The sequence below is a fragment of the Prinia subflava genome, chromosome 7 (assembly GCF_021018805.1).
Source record: "Prinia subflava isolate CZ2003 ecotype Zambia chromosome 7, Cam_Psub_1.2, whole genome shotgun sequence".
In the NCBI taxonomy this organism is placed as follows: Eukaryota; Metazoa; Chordata; class Aves; order Passeriformes; family Cisticolidae; genus Prinia; species Prinia subflava.
This window is the reverse complement of record NC_086253.1, coordinates 6,566,397-6,581,292: the sequence shown is the minus strand read 5'-3', so window position 1 is coordinate 6,581,292 and position 14,896 is coordinate 6,566,397. Positions and strand designations below refer to the sequence as shown.

General features: G+C 38.1%; 1 protein-coding gene across 1 annotated transcript in view; it reads right to left on the bottom strand.

Moving 5' to 3' along the window:
* Positions 1–14,896, bottom strand: part of UVSSA (UV stimulated scaffold protein A) — a 44,969-nt gene that overhangs the window by 12,401 nt on the left and 17,672 nt on the right. Inside the window, exons 7-9 of the mRNA XM_063401457.1 lie at positions 11,666–11,780; positions 3,321–3,498; positions 2,291–2,440 (exon numbers count right to left, since the gene is read on the bottom strand). Coding sequence (XP_063257527.1) covers positions 2,291–2,440; positions 3,321–3,498; positions 11,666–11,780 — 443 coding nt within the window. The remainder of the gene's footprint in view (positions 1–2,290; positions 2,441–3,320; positions 3,499–11,665; positions 11,781–14,896) is intronic.

The following is a 14,896-nucleotide window of genomic DNA, read 5'->3' as shown; positions in this document are numbered from 1 at the left end:
ATTCTGTTTAATAATTTCTCTGTCTCCCTTCCCCTAAATATGCACCCAACAAATGTCAAGAATATTAAAATTATGTTTTGCTCTATGTACCACTGACCAGCATTTGGGAACTAAAATTAAAATAGTCTGATTCCTACAAACATATTAATACATATTACTTGTTATATTCTTGTTCACTACAAGAATATAACTTATTTTCTCCCAACACAAAAATGAAAAAAATGATGCATGTGACAAGTAAAACCTGTTTGTAAGATGGATCAGAAGAGGAACAGATAATCAGCTAAAAGATGAAAAAGATCAAGACTTCACTCACATTTAGAGTGCTAAAGGCAATGACACAGCAATACAGGAGGAGGAAGAGGAATAAAAGATAAGTAATGGTTAACTGAAATCTAAGAGAACTGGAGAACTGCTGCACTCTTTCAATGAATTTATATAATCTTAATCTCTAATCTGATGGGAAGTTTATAAAAACATTGAATAAATATAAATTCTAATGCCAGATGCTTACAGAGATCCTGAAGCAAGTGCAAAATGGGCTAATTCAAATATCCTAATCACAGTCAGTGCTGTACCAGCTATTCTACTCTGCTCCTAAGAATGAGGTGATTTAATTCAATTGGAAGGTCCATGCTATCCAAAATAAGTCTGCTAAACTGGCATAGCAGACTCTACACAATTCAACACTGTGCAGCACACACTACCATCTGCAACCTCTCAAAAAACCCAACAAAACTTCTTTAGAAAACTTCCTGGTAGCTATGTTCTCGCTGCCAAAACCTTAATTTATTGTAAATGCTGTGATTAAGTAAGTGCACTGCTAAATGAAATGGAAAGACTTTTCCCCTTCAGATCTTAAAAATTCAAATTTCATACACATCCCATATGTGTTGTCTATTTTTCAGTTTGCTTTTTCCCCCTAAGAATCTTACAGAGCCAGCATGGGTGCATTCAGAAACACTAAAGGAGTTGACTGATAACTACCTTAATTTTTCAATAATTTTCTTTTATGCCTGGGGTCAATGGGATTGTGTGTGCAGAGTTACTTAAATTATCTTTAGTTAGATTGGCACATCTGTAGTTATAGACTATAAGGTTCAGAAGTGTGCCCTCTATTTTATTGGGAAGCATAAAAATAAAACAGTACAGCATGAGGCAGACAGGCAGTGAAATATGCCTCTGATTTCACTTATGACTTGAATAACTCATTTGCAATGTAAAATAAGGCCTTACTACCTTTTTGGCATTATCACAGACAAATGCTTCTTAAAGCCCTGCTGAAAATCTTTTCATAGGCTTTGAAGAGCCTACACCACATGGGATAGAATCCAAAGCCTGGAGTGACTGTGGTAAAGCACTTTCATGCATCAAATTGCACCAGCTTTGGGTAATTTAAAGGATATTCAGCATTTTACAAAATCAGGTGCAAATATTTCCTCTTGTTCCTTTCTGCTGACACTGTTTTAGCACTGTGATTACAGGCTGGGAGGTTTTGTTTGTTTGGTAAGAAAACAAACTAAGTTAAAGTAACACTGCTAAGAATATAACACCTCAATTTGCAAACCAGCCAGTCAATGATTTTTGCCTTTTTCAATCAGGTATGGTACACATTGGTACCAAAGTTCTGGTGGACTTAAACGAAATTTATACATAGAGGGAGGACTTTGCAACCTAACTTTCATTTAAAAATACCAAAAGGGGTTTTAAAAACCAACTGCTAGAAATGAATCCTGATGTGTACCTACAACCTCTTCTTCCCAACAGTGCTAAAGCTTTCCCTAAATCTGCTGACTTAGGAAAGTGAAAGATCCAAATCCAAATCCTGTAACTGCCCCCTTTCTCTTGTGTGACTGAATAAGCGTATCAGTTTCCTCAGTTAGCACTCTGTGAAGTCAGGAAAAACACTTCCCCAGCCTTTCTTCTACCTTGCCTGCTACTTCTTTAGATCTTAAAGTCTCCAGCTCAGGGAATGTCTATCTCACACTTGGCAGAGCCCTTTGCATAACGAGGTACCAGCTTAAATTGGAGTCACTGATGCCATGCTGCAAACATAAAAAGAGCAGAAAAGAAATGTGCTTTGAAGCATCAAAGGATATTTAATTAGTATCACATCTTCTCAAAACAAATAACATTTAAAGGTAGAGTTTCTGACTTTGTTTATGGGTCCTACAACACAAAGAAGAAAAGTAATTATCAAAAGAAATAGCAGTCACCCCACTGCATGACCTCTGAGTACAAGTACATCTATTTATTTGTTTAATTTGTCTTAAAAGAAAAAGAGCATTACTTGAGAATCTTCCCAGCACTTGGCTGATCCTCTCCCCAGTAGTGAAGATCTAATCCAAAAGGCATGAGGGGAGCTTTAGCTCTTTCTTCCAGTTTTCTTCTTTTACTCTCAGAATCTTCCAAGTCTGCTGTCTCAGAAGTTGCAGATTCACTGAAGAAAATTGATGAGAAGTCAATACAGAACACCCATGACCACAACTTTTCCTTTTTTCTGTTTTCATTAGATTTTTTTAGACCAACACTAATATTACTTTACATGTAAAATGACAACTACTTTTACAAGGTTGTCCTTTTTTTTTTAAAGGAAGACTGCATGACATAACACCACACACTCCCTATGCAGCTCCCTGCTTGTTCAGGTAACTGGCTAACACATATCACTGTGGGGGCAGAAGCCCAGAGATCTGATGGGGCAGCAATGGATCATGCATGTGGTACTGAAAATCTCTGATTAATTCCAGTTTGTTAGGTTTTGGGGGCTTTCCTGACCCATGCAGAAATGTCTTTCCAGGAACATGCCACTAAGCAGATGACTCCAGCCTTATCCTCAAATCACAGCCAAATGCTAGGCAAGGCTGGAGTTTCACCAAACTTTGAACAGGATTGATAACAAATAAATCTTTGGAATATAAATTCCAATATAACATCTCCAGGCAGCACTGACAGCATAAGTCACTAGGAGCAAAGAGATGTTGAAACTACTTGCTAACTGAACATTAGGATACACTCTGCAAACAAAATTTACCCAAATAAATGTGGTGGGGGGTGTAGTTAGCAAAGAAGGGAACAGTGTAGTTTCATAAATGCTATTTACACCAAGTAAGATCTATATTAACTAAGCAGTAAAAGATGCCTTAAGATCCTGGTGCAATCACCAGCAAAATCCCCAATATTAAGCAATGAATGTAACTTCAAAATGAGACCAAGTCAGCCTTGTCAGCTTGCACAGTTTGTGAATGCTTTTCTGTGTGCTGGCACGACTAATAAACACAAGAGCAAGAGGTTTGTACAAGAATTAAAACAAGGATGACCTGGCATCAGGAGATGGTAACTTTGGCAGTTTGTCTCTAATGAGTTTCAGCGTGGCAGCTGCACAGGTTGGGTCGAGTTCATCCTCATTCCCTTTGAGCTGAGCGCGGGAGCTCAGAGGAGCTGCTCCTGCTGATGCCTTTGCCACCGGGGCTTTTGGAGGTGACTGGGGTTCAAGCCCTGCAAAAAAACCTTGATGTTTAGAGTGATTCACTTCTCCCACCCTCACAGTCCCACCCAAACAGCTCAGGGTGCTGACTGCACCTTCCTTCTTTCAGTTTACGGGAGACATCAATCCCGCTCGGAGGGAAATAGAATTATTTAGAGAACATTTGTCTTTCACAGATACTAAATTTCACAATTTGCCAGGAGAAAACACCTAAGTGCTGGCAGAAGCAAGAAGTACACTCAGAGAGTCTGTCCAAGAGTCTAAGAGACAGGGAATGCCTGAGCTACACTTGTGGAATGAGCCCTCTGCAAGGCAGCACCAGGCACTGATGCTCAGCACCAGCAGCTCAGTGCTGGGGTAACTTTAATTACTTTTTACAGGCAGGTTAAAGCCTCAGCATGGACTGTAAGGATGCAATTTAGGCTGAGCAGTTAGACAGCACCTGCCTCTACTTGCTGAGCTAGAGGAGCAACTCCATCAGCCTGTAGCAGCAACAAGAACTAAGCCAGTGACAGCCAGAATTGGAGAGACCTGATCCCTCACACTCTGATCTGTCCCCTTGGAAAGCCTTTTTATAAAATCATTTATTGAAATGCAAGGTCCCATCCCTCAAAAAAGATTCCTAAATTTTATACAAGAAGGCATAGCTTCACAAACCTAAAATTTTCAGCAAATTATCTGAGCCTTCTTATAAAAAGTTTAAACAAAAGTTTATCTAACATGTTTTAGCTATTACTTAATTGTAACTTCTAATCTTTTGCTCAGTTCTAACCAGCCCTGAAGCTGCATGCAGAAGTATTCGTGCTTTGATAGTCATTAAATGTATCACAATATATTAAGTAGAAAAGGAAAAGCGAATTGTGACCAGCCATTTGAGCAGGAAATTGCAAGACCCATAGCAACAGGTAGGCGTGCTACACAAAATATTTTTATTTAAGAGAATAATCTATTTTCCATGAACAAAATTAAACCAATTTTCTGTGACTCATGCTAGCACCTTACAAGGTCTCTCAGTTCATCTTGACCTTGATTTGTTTGTGTCACTCATTCCCTTTAACCCATGGGGTGCAACTGCAGGGATGGCACCAGCCACAGGCCAGGATGCTGAGGTGGAACCTTTGAGATCCACCCCCAGGAACACAATTTCCAATACCTGAGCTGAGTCCTTGTGCAGGGAACAACATCCAAACCTGTTTTCCAAAGCTCCAAGCTCAGGGCACTGAAAAGGACACCTGTAATTCCTGGACAGCCTCTCCCCAGAGACAATCCTAATTCAAAATCCAGAGTTCATCCTGCTGGCTGCTGCTGCTGAACACGTCCAGCACTGCTGCTGCCTTACTCACTCCTGCCCACAGCACACACTAACAAAAGCTAGGAACACTCTACATTCTCTAAAGTCAACAAGCCTTTAAAGAACATTAGCAAAAAAACTCAAAAAACCAAAACCCCAAACATTTAAGGACTAATCTCTGCACTGGAAAATAGTCTCAATATTAGCAGGAGGACCGGGAAGAAAGAAAATGATAATTAAATATATTAAGATGGATCTAAGTAGATAAATATCTAGGTTAAATAGCAAAAGAAATTATTTCATTACACTTATTAGGCTCTGGACTTGCTGTTTAAGAGGGAGAATGATGCCTCCACAAAAATGGGCTTTTAAACAGCACTTCAGTGACATAATAATGCAGGAAAATGCCTTTCTCAGGTGCTTTTATCAAAGTGAAACAGAATTAACCAAAACCACTGCTGTAACCACACTTTAGAATCATCAGTATTTGGAGAAGTAAACTTCCTTTATTGACAGAAAGAGTTACAAACAGGGCCTTTGGCATGGACAAGGCTAACTGAGAAGAATATGTCATAGACTATCTGGAATGTAGAACTGCTTAGACTGTATTTAGCATTTAAACATTCATTTTCTTTTTTTCTTAAGGACCCCTTCTGAAAAGAATTGTTTAAAGCGAATGTTTTGAGAGCACTTGGATGTGGACTATTTACAACTGGTTAAAAAAAAGTCAGAAGATAGCAGGTTTGTGTCACTCACCACACCTCTCATCTTCAGAGAAAAATATGTGCATATGTATTAAAAGTTCTCAGAAAACCCTATTTATTTCCATTTTTTTTTCTGTTATGTTTACAGAAGCATGATTGCTTGTTCACAACACTGGTTTTGTTGAGGAGGAGGGGAGCAGCAGAGACAAGCAGTCAGCAACACACAGGAAAGGCAAGAGAGATAAATGGACAATGTGACATTTAGACAGATAAAAATCACATCTGGAAGATCAATATAGGAATTCTTAAGAGTTACAAGAACAAAGTATTTTCTCATTGATTTCTTATCTTAAACTATTAACAGAAAAATAGCTAAAAGTAGATACACTAAGACATCAGTAACATCACCTTCACTGAGGAGTTTTTAAGAAGTATTTATTAATGCATGTAGTTTTTGCTAACAAGATAAAGACAAGAGTGACCAGGCACACAGCCCCAGCTGAATGGTGTCCAGTGCCAGGGTGGGGTTGCTTTGGTTTTAAAACATAGGTGGGATTAAGCACAGTTTTAAAAGTAAAATTCCTCTTCAGAATTCTGCTGTTCTGTGTGGTTTATTTAACAAGTACAGTATTGGGTTCAAATTGTGCCAATAGCAGCTCTGAGAAAGAATCATAAAAGTGTTTAAATCCTCCTTTTTGTTTAAATTGACCAAATGGCACCTATTGCCTGCAGCAATAAAGTAGCCCGTGTTCACAAGATAAATCGATAGAAGGAAAGAGAGAGGCTGGGGTTTCAGCTGAAGTTAGGCTGCTGAATGCTGACATTATTGATTTTAGCTAGTTCAGCTGGCCTTGTAATTAAAATGTAAATTTGAGAAAGAGATTATGTCCTGACAGAAATGGTGGGATTAGGAGGAGATAAAAGCCCCTCAGTGAAAATTCAGAGAAAAAGCAAGCCCAGGTTTCCTCAGCTGTGTGGATTTAGACGAAATCAAGCTACTTCAGATTCACTGAAGTTTAATTGAAAACACGGAGATAGAATATAAACAAGTATTAGGGACTTCACCTTTCTGAGAAAAAAACATAACAATTTCTGCTCCCTATTTGTTGAATCTTAGTGAAGCCAAGTGTATGTGATTGATATTAGTACAGACACTGTCCAGGATTGTCAGGAAAATCCAGCGGCTCAGGTACAAGATTTCCCCACTTACTCTCCTGTGCTCACAATGAAAATGCCTGCTGGTATTTTACTCAGCACAACAAGCTTTGGACTTTGCAAAGCTTCCCAGTGCCTTTGAATGTAGCTATGCTCATTTATATGAAATCTTGGAATCCTCATCTGGAAATTCAAATTAAAGCAAAAAGGTAACTATGGTAGTGTTAATGAGAAGAGTTCACTAATATTACAAAAACACTTAATTTAGCTTACTGGAATTACAGAATATGTTGTTATACTATTAGCTCTCATTTATTACTTTACAATCATAGTTAAGAACCAGAAAAACTCAAATATACAGAGTTTATATCAAGCCCTTTCTATACCTTACAAGCTGACCTTTTAAGCTTCTTCCTTATGATTTTGCATCCCCTGGCCATTGCACAGATCCTCTGAGGGACACTGCTGTGGTCAACTACTTGAAAGTGTGCCAACATCTTGTGCAGTGAGCATTAATTTCCAAAAACTTTAGCAGAAATCAAGTATATCTCATATCCTGTTAGATTTTCTGGGAACCTTATTTACACAGAAGGACCTCTCCTGAGAATGAGGAAAGTTTCCATGATCAGCTGATCAGGACAAATCAGAAGAAATATCTACAGTCCATACTTCTACATGGATGTTGAAGCATTTTGCTGGAAGGGATAATCATATTTTTTCATAAATGTGAAAAGTTAGTTTTCATTCCAAATACTGCATGACAGTTTTACTCATTTATCATCCTAAGTGTAGCTATGTCTCTGTGGGTTCAAGCTGTGCTGCAGGAGGTTCAGGTTGGATATTAGGAAGTATTTCTTCACTGAAAGAGCAGTTAAACATTGGAAGAGGCTCCCTGGGGAAGAGCTGGGGTCACCATACCTGAAAGTATTCAAAAAATGAGTAGATGTGGCAACTCTGTGGTTTAGTGGGCATGGTGGTACTCAGTCAAAGGTTGGACTTGATTTTAGAGGTTTTTTCCAATCTCAACAATGATTCTGTGATTCCATATAGGACTTATGTTTGTGCATATACAGGTATATCAAAACACACTAATATAACCAGGCAATCTCATTTGTAAATTTGTAATTAAATACTTCTAGAGTTGTATATCCTAAGAGAAATGGACACCACACACATTTGATTATGAAAATTCTGGTTTGAGGTTTTAACTTCAGTGCTGGATATTAAATCAACACATGCTATTTATATCATGTAACAACTACATCTGATTTTTTTAAAGGATTCATAGTAATGTTAATAGAAAACTTATTCTAGATACCAGGCTTGTCAGGCTGAGAAACACAACTGTGTGTTACCTGCATTTTCCAAATTTAGGAAAAAAGAACCTGAATTTCAAAGAGGTAAATAAGTAATTCTGTCTAACATTCTCCCTGTAAAACATAATATGCTTTTACCCCTTATAAAAGTCTGGTATAAGCCTTATAGCTTAGACAATGTAATTCTAAGTCTCAAATTCAGCCCCTGATAATGGTGCTCCACACACTCTGGAGTCTGCAGGTTTGTCTCTGCTGTGGTCTCCACTAAGCTGTTTCTCCACATCCTTCACATGTAGGGAGAATTCCCTCAGAAGTTCCTGAGGTACAAAGACCAGATAAATCAAAAAATCTAGACCCAGACAGACTGAGAAATCACTGCAGTAAGGAAGGAAAATGCTTAGGTATAATTTTTAATTTCCATCTAGCCAGTACATGTGTTTGTGTTTAAGGATTCAACAGCAGCTACTTAAAACACATAAAAGTATGACTGAGATAACATCAGATTATGAAAGACAGTCTGGGGACATCTAACCCAAAAAAAGCACATCACATTGTGAGGAAAAGAGGGAAGAACTTCAGAAATGGACAGAACTAGCCCTTGGGATTTTAGAACTGTAGCTTTGATTCCCATATGAAAGAAATTTCATGCAGACTCTAAGATGCAATGTGAACCAGTAAAGTAGCTATGAGCGACCTAAAAACATTCAGCTTAAGGCTCAAATACAAGAGAAATAATCTTATTAAGAGTAGAAATAATAGTTTGTGACTGCACAGTTATTCCTAATATAATTTTGGATAAAGATGAAACTTGATAACCAACAAACTGCTTCCATGCTAACAGTCCCAAGTCAGACTCCTTCCTCGTGTCACCTCCTGTAAAACAGCAACAGCACTCCCCTGTCCTCACAGCATTTTTGCAGGGGTAAGTAATGCTTGCATTAAGACAGAGACAAGAATTACCAGCTAAAGTGGGTGCTTGCTTTGAACTAGAGCTGAGCACTGTTCCACTTTATGTGGAAAAGCACATCCCTCAAAACAAATCACTTCCCATGTGGTTCAGAGCTCAGCTGCAAGCTAGGTCAAGACCACCAAGGGCAGGAGGGAATCTCTCATCCTTTGGCATCAGCCAAAAATTCTGTTCTATGGGACAAGAACAATGTCAGGGGCTGCACAGTTCCATCCCTTACCTCATCCACCCTAAGGCTTTCCACCAATGGAACCAACAGCTGACCAGCAAAGGCTGGAATGTGGAAATTCTCCAGTGGAAACAAGATTTTATTTCTCCCTAAAGTTTTCCCTAAAATGAATAATGGCTCCATTTTCCAGGGCTTAGCAATACCAGCCATACAAGGGCAGGTGGTATCAGCAACATCAGTGCCTAGAGAGAGATCTGAGCAATAATATAAAAATTATTTTCAGTGTTGTTTCTTTTTCAGCCAAATATTCTTCCTCAGCACCACGGTGTCTTTTAAATGACCCTGTGGTCCCACAGGAGGGATGGCCTCTTATCAGCTGCAGACATCAGATGAAAGTGTAAATAAGGATTATACAAATGGGAGGTCATTAAAATTCTGGTAATGCTAATTTGGCATGACACCTCTAATGGGTTATATCTTCACACTTCAATTATCTAATCACCTAAATTCTTTTAACAAATTTACATTTCATTTTTTACATCAAGATTCAAATTGACTTGTGCAATTCTACCTCCACCCAAACTGCACCCATACTCAATTCAACTTCTGTATTTAATATTGTCACCAATTTTGTGGTTATTAATCACATAAACACACAGATAATACAACTGCATGTGCCTATATACTTATGCATAGAACATGTCTTTCTAAATAAATAAATCTTCATTTTTAACAAGTTTTTCAGCTCTCAGGAGAACCACAAAATTTACCTTGTTGGTAGGATACATTTTTGTGAGAGAAGTGGAAGGGAATAAAGTGACATTTAAATCAATAATTTACATGTCACGTTTCAATCCATTTCCACAGTCATGTTTTACAGCTTTGTTTTCCGGTTTACTGTAGCAAGTTAATCTGGCTTGTTCAGGAAAAGTAACAACAAAAAGAAAAAAAAAAAAAGCTTTTAACCATTCACACCTTCCATGTAACACTGGGATTTTATTTTACATGGAAGGTTTAATGCTCCAGTTAGAACATTCCACTCATGCAGACTTTCATTTTCTAAGCTGTGATTTTTCAGGAATTCTGAGTTATTTTCAGACCATTTCCTAAACTAGGAACTTACATAACAGCTTTAAATGGCAGTAAATAAAGCTGAATGTCTTCAGAAGCATCAGGAATGATTAATTTCTTTCAAAATGTTATTTTTAACAAACACATCAGATAAAGAACATCTAAGTGTGACCATTAGCTCCTACATAACCTCAGGTATACAAAAGGAGAAAGAGGTTTTATTTTCTGATTGCTTGACTTCTTCACTGTAATGTATTTTCCTATCAGCAATAGTTTAAATACAGACTGGGAATTTCTTAATCCATTTTATACAGATTTTTAAAATATCCCTGAGTAGATAGCTTCTTCTTTTATCCTTTCCCACAAGAAGGAATTCAAATAACAGCCAAGTATTGTGTTAGTGTGATACAAAGGTTGGAAAGATGCTTTATATTTAAAAAGAAGTGTGTCCATGAGGAAGATGGGATAAAAGGGAAGAGGTGAACACATTTCACTTTCAGTAGAATCTGGCACGTATAAACAGAACTTTTTCATGTTAGGAAAACATGTGCTCCAGGTGGGAGCTGCAGCCTGACTTTTATGAGGTAAACTGCAGAAATGGGAAAAACAAGCATCAACAGGATTGAAAAAGCCACAGCAAAGCACCAGTCTTACACAAATACTCATGGACAAGTGTTGGAGCAGGACACTTCTTACAGGATTTTAACTTAGAGCTTTTGGATGGCAGCTACCCTTCCCTACAATGTACTGAAATCTTGGGAGTCCTCAAATACACTGAGTGACACAGGGGTAAAGCTGCAGACTTACTAAGCAAGAGGTACACAGGACAAGCAGCAATGCACTGAAGTTGAATTAAGATGAACTTTCCTCTGTAACACCACTCTCAATTTCATAGGAATATATAGGAAGTATAGCTTCATTTAAAAATTACCTACTTTTAATAAGAAAGCAAAATTACAGTTTGCCATCTGGTATGTGCTCCGTGGCTGTAATTCAGCACTTAAAGACTGAGCTGCATTTAACATCCTCTGACAGCAATACCTAAACAAAAAGAGCCACCCTGCAGAGCTCTGACTTGACCATTCTATGAGGGGAAGTGGCTGAGATGTCCAGCTCCTAAGGGATGGAACAGCACCTTCATCCCAGCTCACCAGACTGGCACCAGTATTTGTAATATCCAGGCTCGTTGCCAACTCTCCCTTGCAATCCCTCCACTCCCAGCATGTGCTCTGCACACTTACAAGCACACAGGGTGTTCTTCTGGCTCTGAACTCCCGTGCAAGATGATGGAATGAAAGAAGTGCTCATCTCAGTTGCTCTTGCTCCTAAAAGTATTTGTTTATCCAGAGCCAATGACTGCTCTGGTGTCCGTGTAATGACTTCCTCAGAGCAGGCAGAGATTACCCACACCACTGATCACTTTATTACTTCAGAAAAGCTGTTTATTTACCTTAGTGCAGCAGTAACATGCAGGGCTAAAGCTTGTCACAGCTGGCCAAACTCACCGTATTCCTTCCGCAGGTGGTCTGGAATGTGGGGCTCATAACCTTCCTTCTCAGGGACCTCCACAAATTCATCTTCATCCTCATCATCGTCATCATCATCATCCGAGCCTTTCATCTACAGAGGTATTTTTGTTGGGGTTATTTTCTCTTTATTTTAATATGAAGACAGTTTTTCATTTCCCCTCACATTGAAAATATTTTGCAGACATCCTGATAGCCCTACTGAGACTTCTCTATGTCAAAAGTATTTCCCTAAATATGTATTTAATCTTTATCTAAGATTAGGCCTTAACATTTTATCTGCTTAACATTTTATCTCTAAAGCCATACTCTATCCTAAGGGCTTCTTTAAAGCCCCTTTTATCCATTAGAACACATGCAGTTGGTGAAGTCCGAGAAAGCGTGAAGCTATAAAATAAGACCAAAAAATCTTAAAATAACATCAAGATTTTGACTTAATGAGCAAATTACAGTCTAACCTCTTCTCATTTGGATGATTTCGCTCATTTAGCATTTACCCAAATAATCTGTGGCATGTTAAATGGTATCACAAATTGTTCAAGGGCTCAAAATGAGAGCAGGCAAACAGGAGAGGAAGTTGATGATGGACAAGCTAATAGTGACCCAAATAAGAATATTCAGATCTGTATGTGGTTCAGTGTGTTTCTTCACAACAGCTCCTAATAATAATTTGGTACATTCATTTCTTAACTGATTTGATACATCCCAACCATTTATACCACCAGGGAGGACACACTACTCTGGTTAAGGTCAACAAAACAGGATTTTCTTAGATGTGTACTTGGTCTGCCTTGCAGTCTGAAATTGAGGATCTATGAGCAGGTGAAAAAAACCAAATGGAGTTCCAACTAACCAGTGTAATTTATCCACATAAGTGGCTTCTTATATACAATTTTAGCTAGCAACTGCTGTATATGTGTCATAAATCTATGCTTTTTCTAAGCTTGTTCCATACCTGAAAATGATTTTTATTTCTAAATTGCACGTAAGCTAAAAGAATTTGTGTCACCAGACATGGCCTATATGATCAGAGCTTTAAAAAAGGAAATGCTAACTACACTAAAGAGGCAGCAATGATGGAGACTTTAAGCTTTATTTCCTTTGCCCATGTTCAGAGTCACCTCGCTCCCAACAACATAATTAGCACTTTATTGTATGTTTGCCATGTGCTTTTACAAGGAAATAGTAAAAGGTATCCAGTAAATCCAGCCTTAGGACTTCTTCATTGCAGCAACCCAAAGCAATGATAAGGAATAGCACAATTTTCACTATTTTCAGCTGTGTTCTTTACTTCTATTAGTGCACCTGGCTTCTGTTAATATTCACACCAACTACTCATGGTTACAAGCAACCAGAGGATACTGCAGGTTTTGCCTGCAGCAGAATTTTCCCAATCTAATTCACTACTCTAATCTTGTGTCACAGCTGAGTTCCTTTAAATCATACATATATTCTGAAGCCAAAAATCTAGCAGCTGATTTGGATTATTAAATGCAGTAAAAAAATTAAAAGAAATAATATATTTTTTTAAAATATCAGTACTTCTTTTTGGCCATAATTATTTGTTAGCTGTATTAATTTCTAACAAAGAATGTTAATTGCTATTAATGTACAGATACAAGTTAGTACATAATGAATGGGTGGTAGAAGTCAGAAGTAAGACTCTTCCCTTTGTTTCAAAAGTTACTTTGATCTAAGAAAGATGCAGTTCCATTGAAAATGAAGAGGAAAAAATCAGATTTACTGTCCTGATGACGAGCTGATTTACTATTGCATTCTTACAAGGGAACACCTAATTAGCCTTCATTTTAAAAGAAAGTCTCAAGGCAGTCATGTTTGAGAGCACCCTGCTGCCCAAGACAGGTAAGGACCCCAACGCAGTCTCAGCCCAATTATCCCTCCCTTGAGAGCTGCCAACATTCAGGCTCTGCTGGTGGATCCTGCACCCTGGGTTTACTTTTTGTTTCCAACTGCAATAATTTTTCCTGATCTAAAGGAAAGCAGCAATCCAGGCCATACCTGGCCCAGCCACAACGGATGCATACTGAGCCTGACCTCCTCAGTAGAAACCAAAATAGATTTCTAACCAAAGAAAGGATCAAACACAAACTCCCAATGCCACTAGATTTGAAAGCAGAACATCTCTCTGAAAACTACAACTTTTAGAAGACATTCCTAATGGCCCTTGAAAAAAAAAATCCTATTTTCTACTGCACATCTGAAGGCTAGAGATTCAAGAGAAGTTAGCTGGTTCGTATTTTGGTTTTGAAGTTCTGCTGGTGTTGTCATTTCCTTTTCATCTATTAGGAACAATTTAAATTTGGAAGGAACCACCAGCAAATAACCTCCAGTATTTCTCTAGCTACAAGCAGGACATCATCATAATTCTCATACTTAGGTTCCATTTCTTACCTAGCTATTAAAAAAAAGATTTCACCAAGATAAAACTTGCCATAGATGATCTTAGTCTACAACTTTGTGCCCTAATGTACAAACTGACTAACTTTCACATCATAAAACAGGGAAAGTAAATTCAGTGTATTTCCCTAGTTTTTACTCAGTCTGTAAACAAATAAACAGCAACAGGTTTAAAGAACAGAGAAATCATGTCAAACTAGCAACAGGAAAAAACTCAATCCAGCTTCATCATTTAACTTAAATTGCCAGATTATACCTAAAATAGCAGGGATATAATACCAGGACTTCCTTGCATGTCATATCTGAGAGGACTAGAGGGAAAGCAGAGTACTATCTTTAATTGAAATTTCACCTAATTTGCTCATATCACTCGAGGCACATATCTCTCTGTATGGTAATATACTAAAATTCAGAGGACTTCACTAATCCACTCGAAAACTGCACTGGAAGCAACTTTGCTGCATTACCTGCATGATCTAAAACTTTAAAGCACGTGAAAAGCCTGACAGAGAAAAGACATAATCAGATGCAAATTCACTTTGTTTAGGTACAATCCATGAAGTGTGCATTCGAGTACTATAGAAAACATTAATCATAGGAAACTGTAATTTTTGTTATCAGTCTAACACTAATCAAAAGGGAAACCTGTCACTGCCGCTGACCTGTGAAACGTCCCAATTATACTCTTCAGAAATGACAGGAGCACTTAACTTCCTCACTGAGTAAATGACGACAATCAATCAACTTTGAATAACAATGAGCCACGGAGCTGAAAATTATTTTTTGTATAGA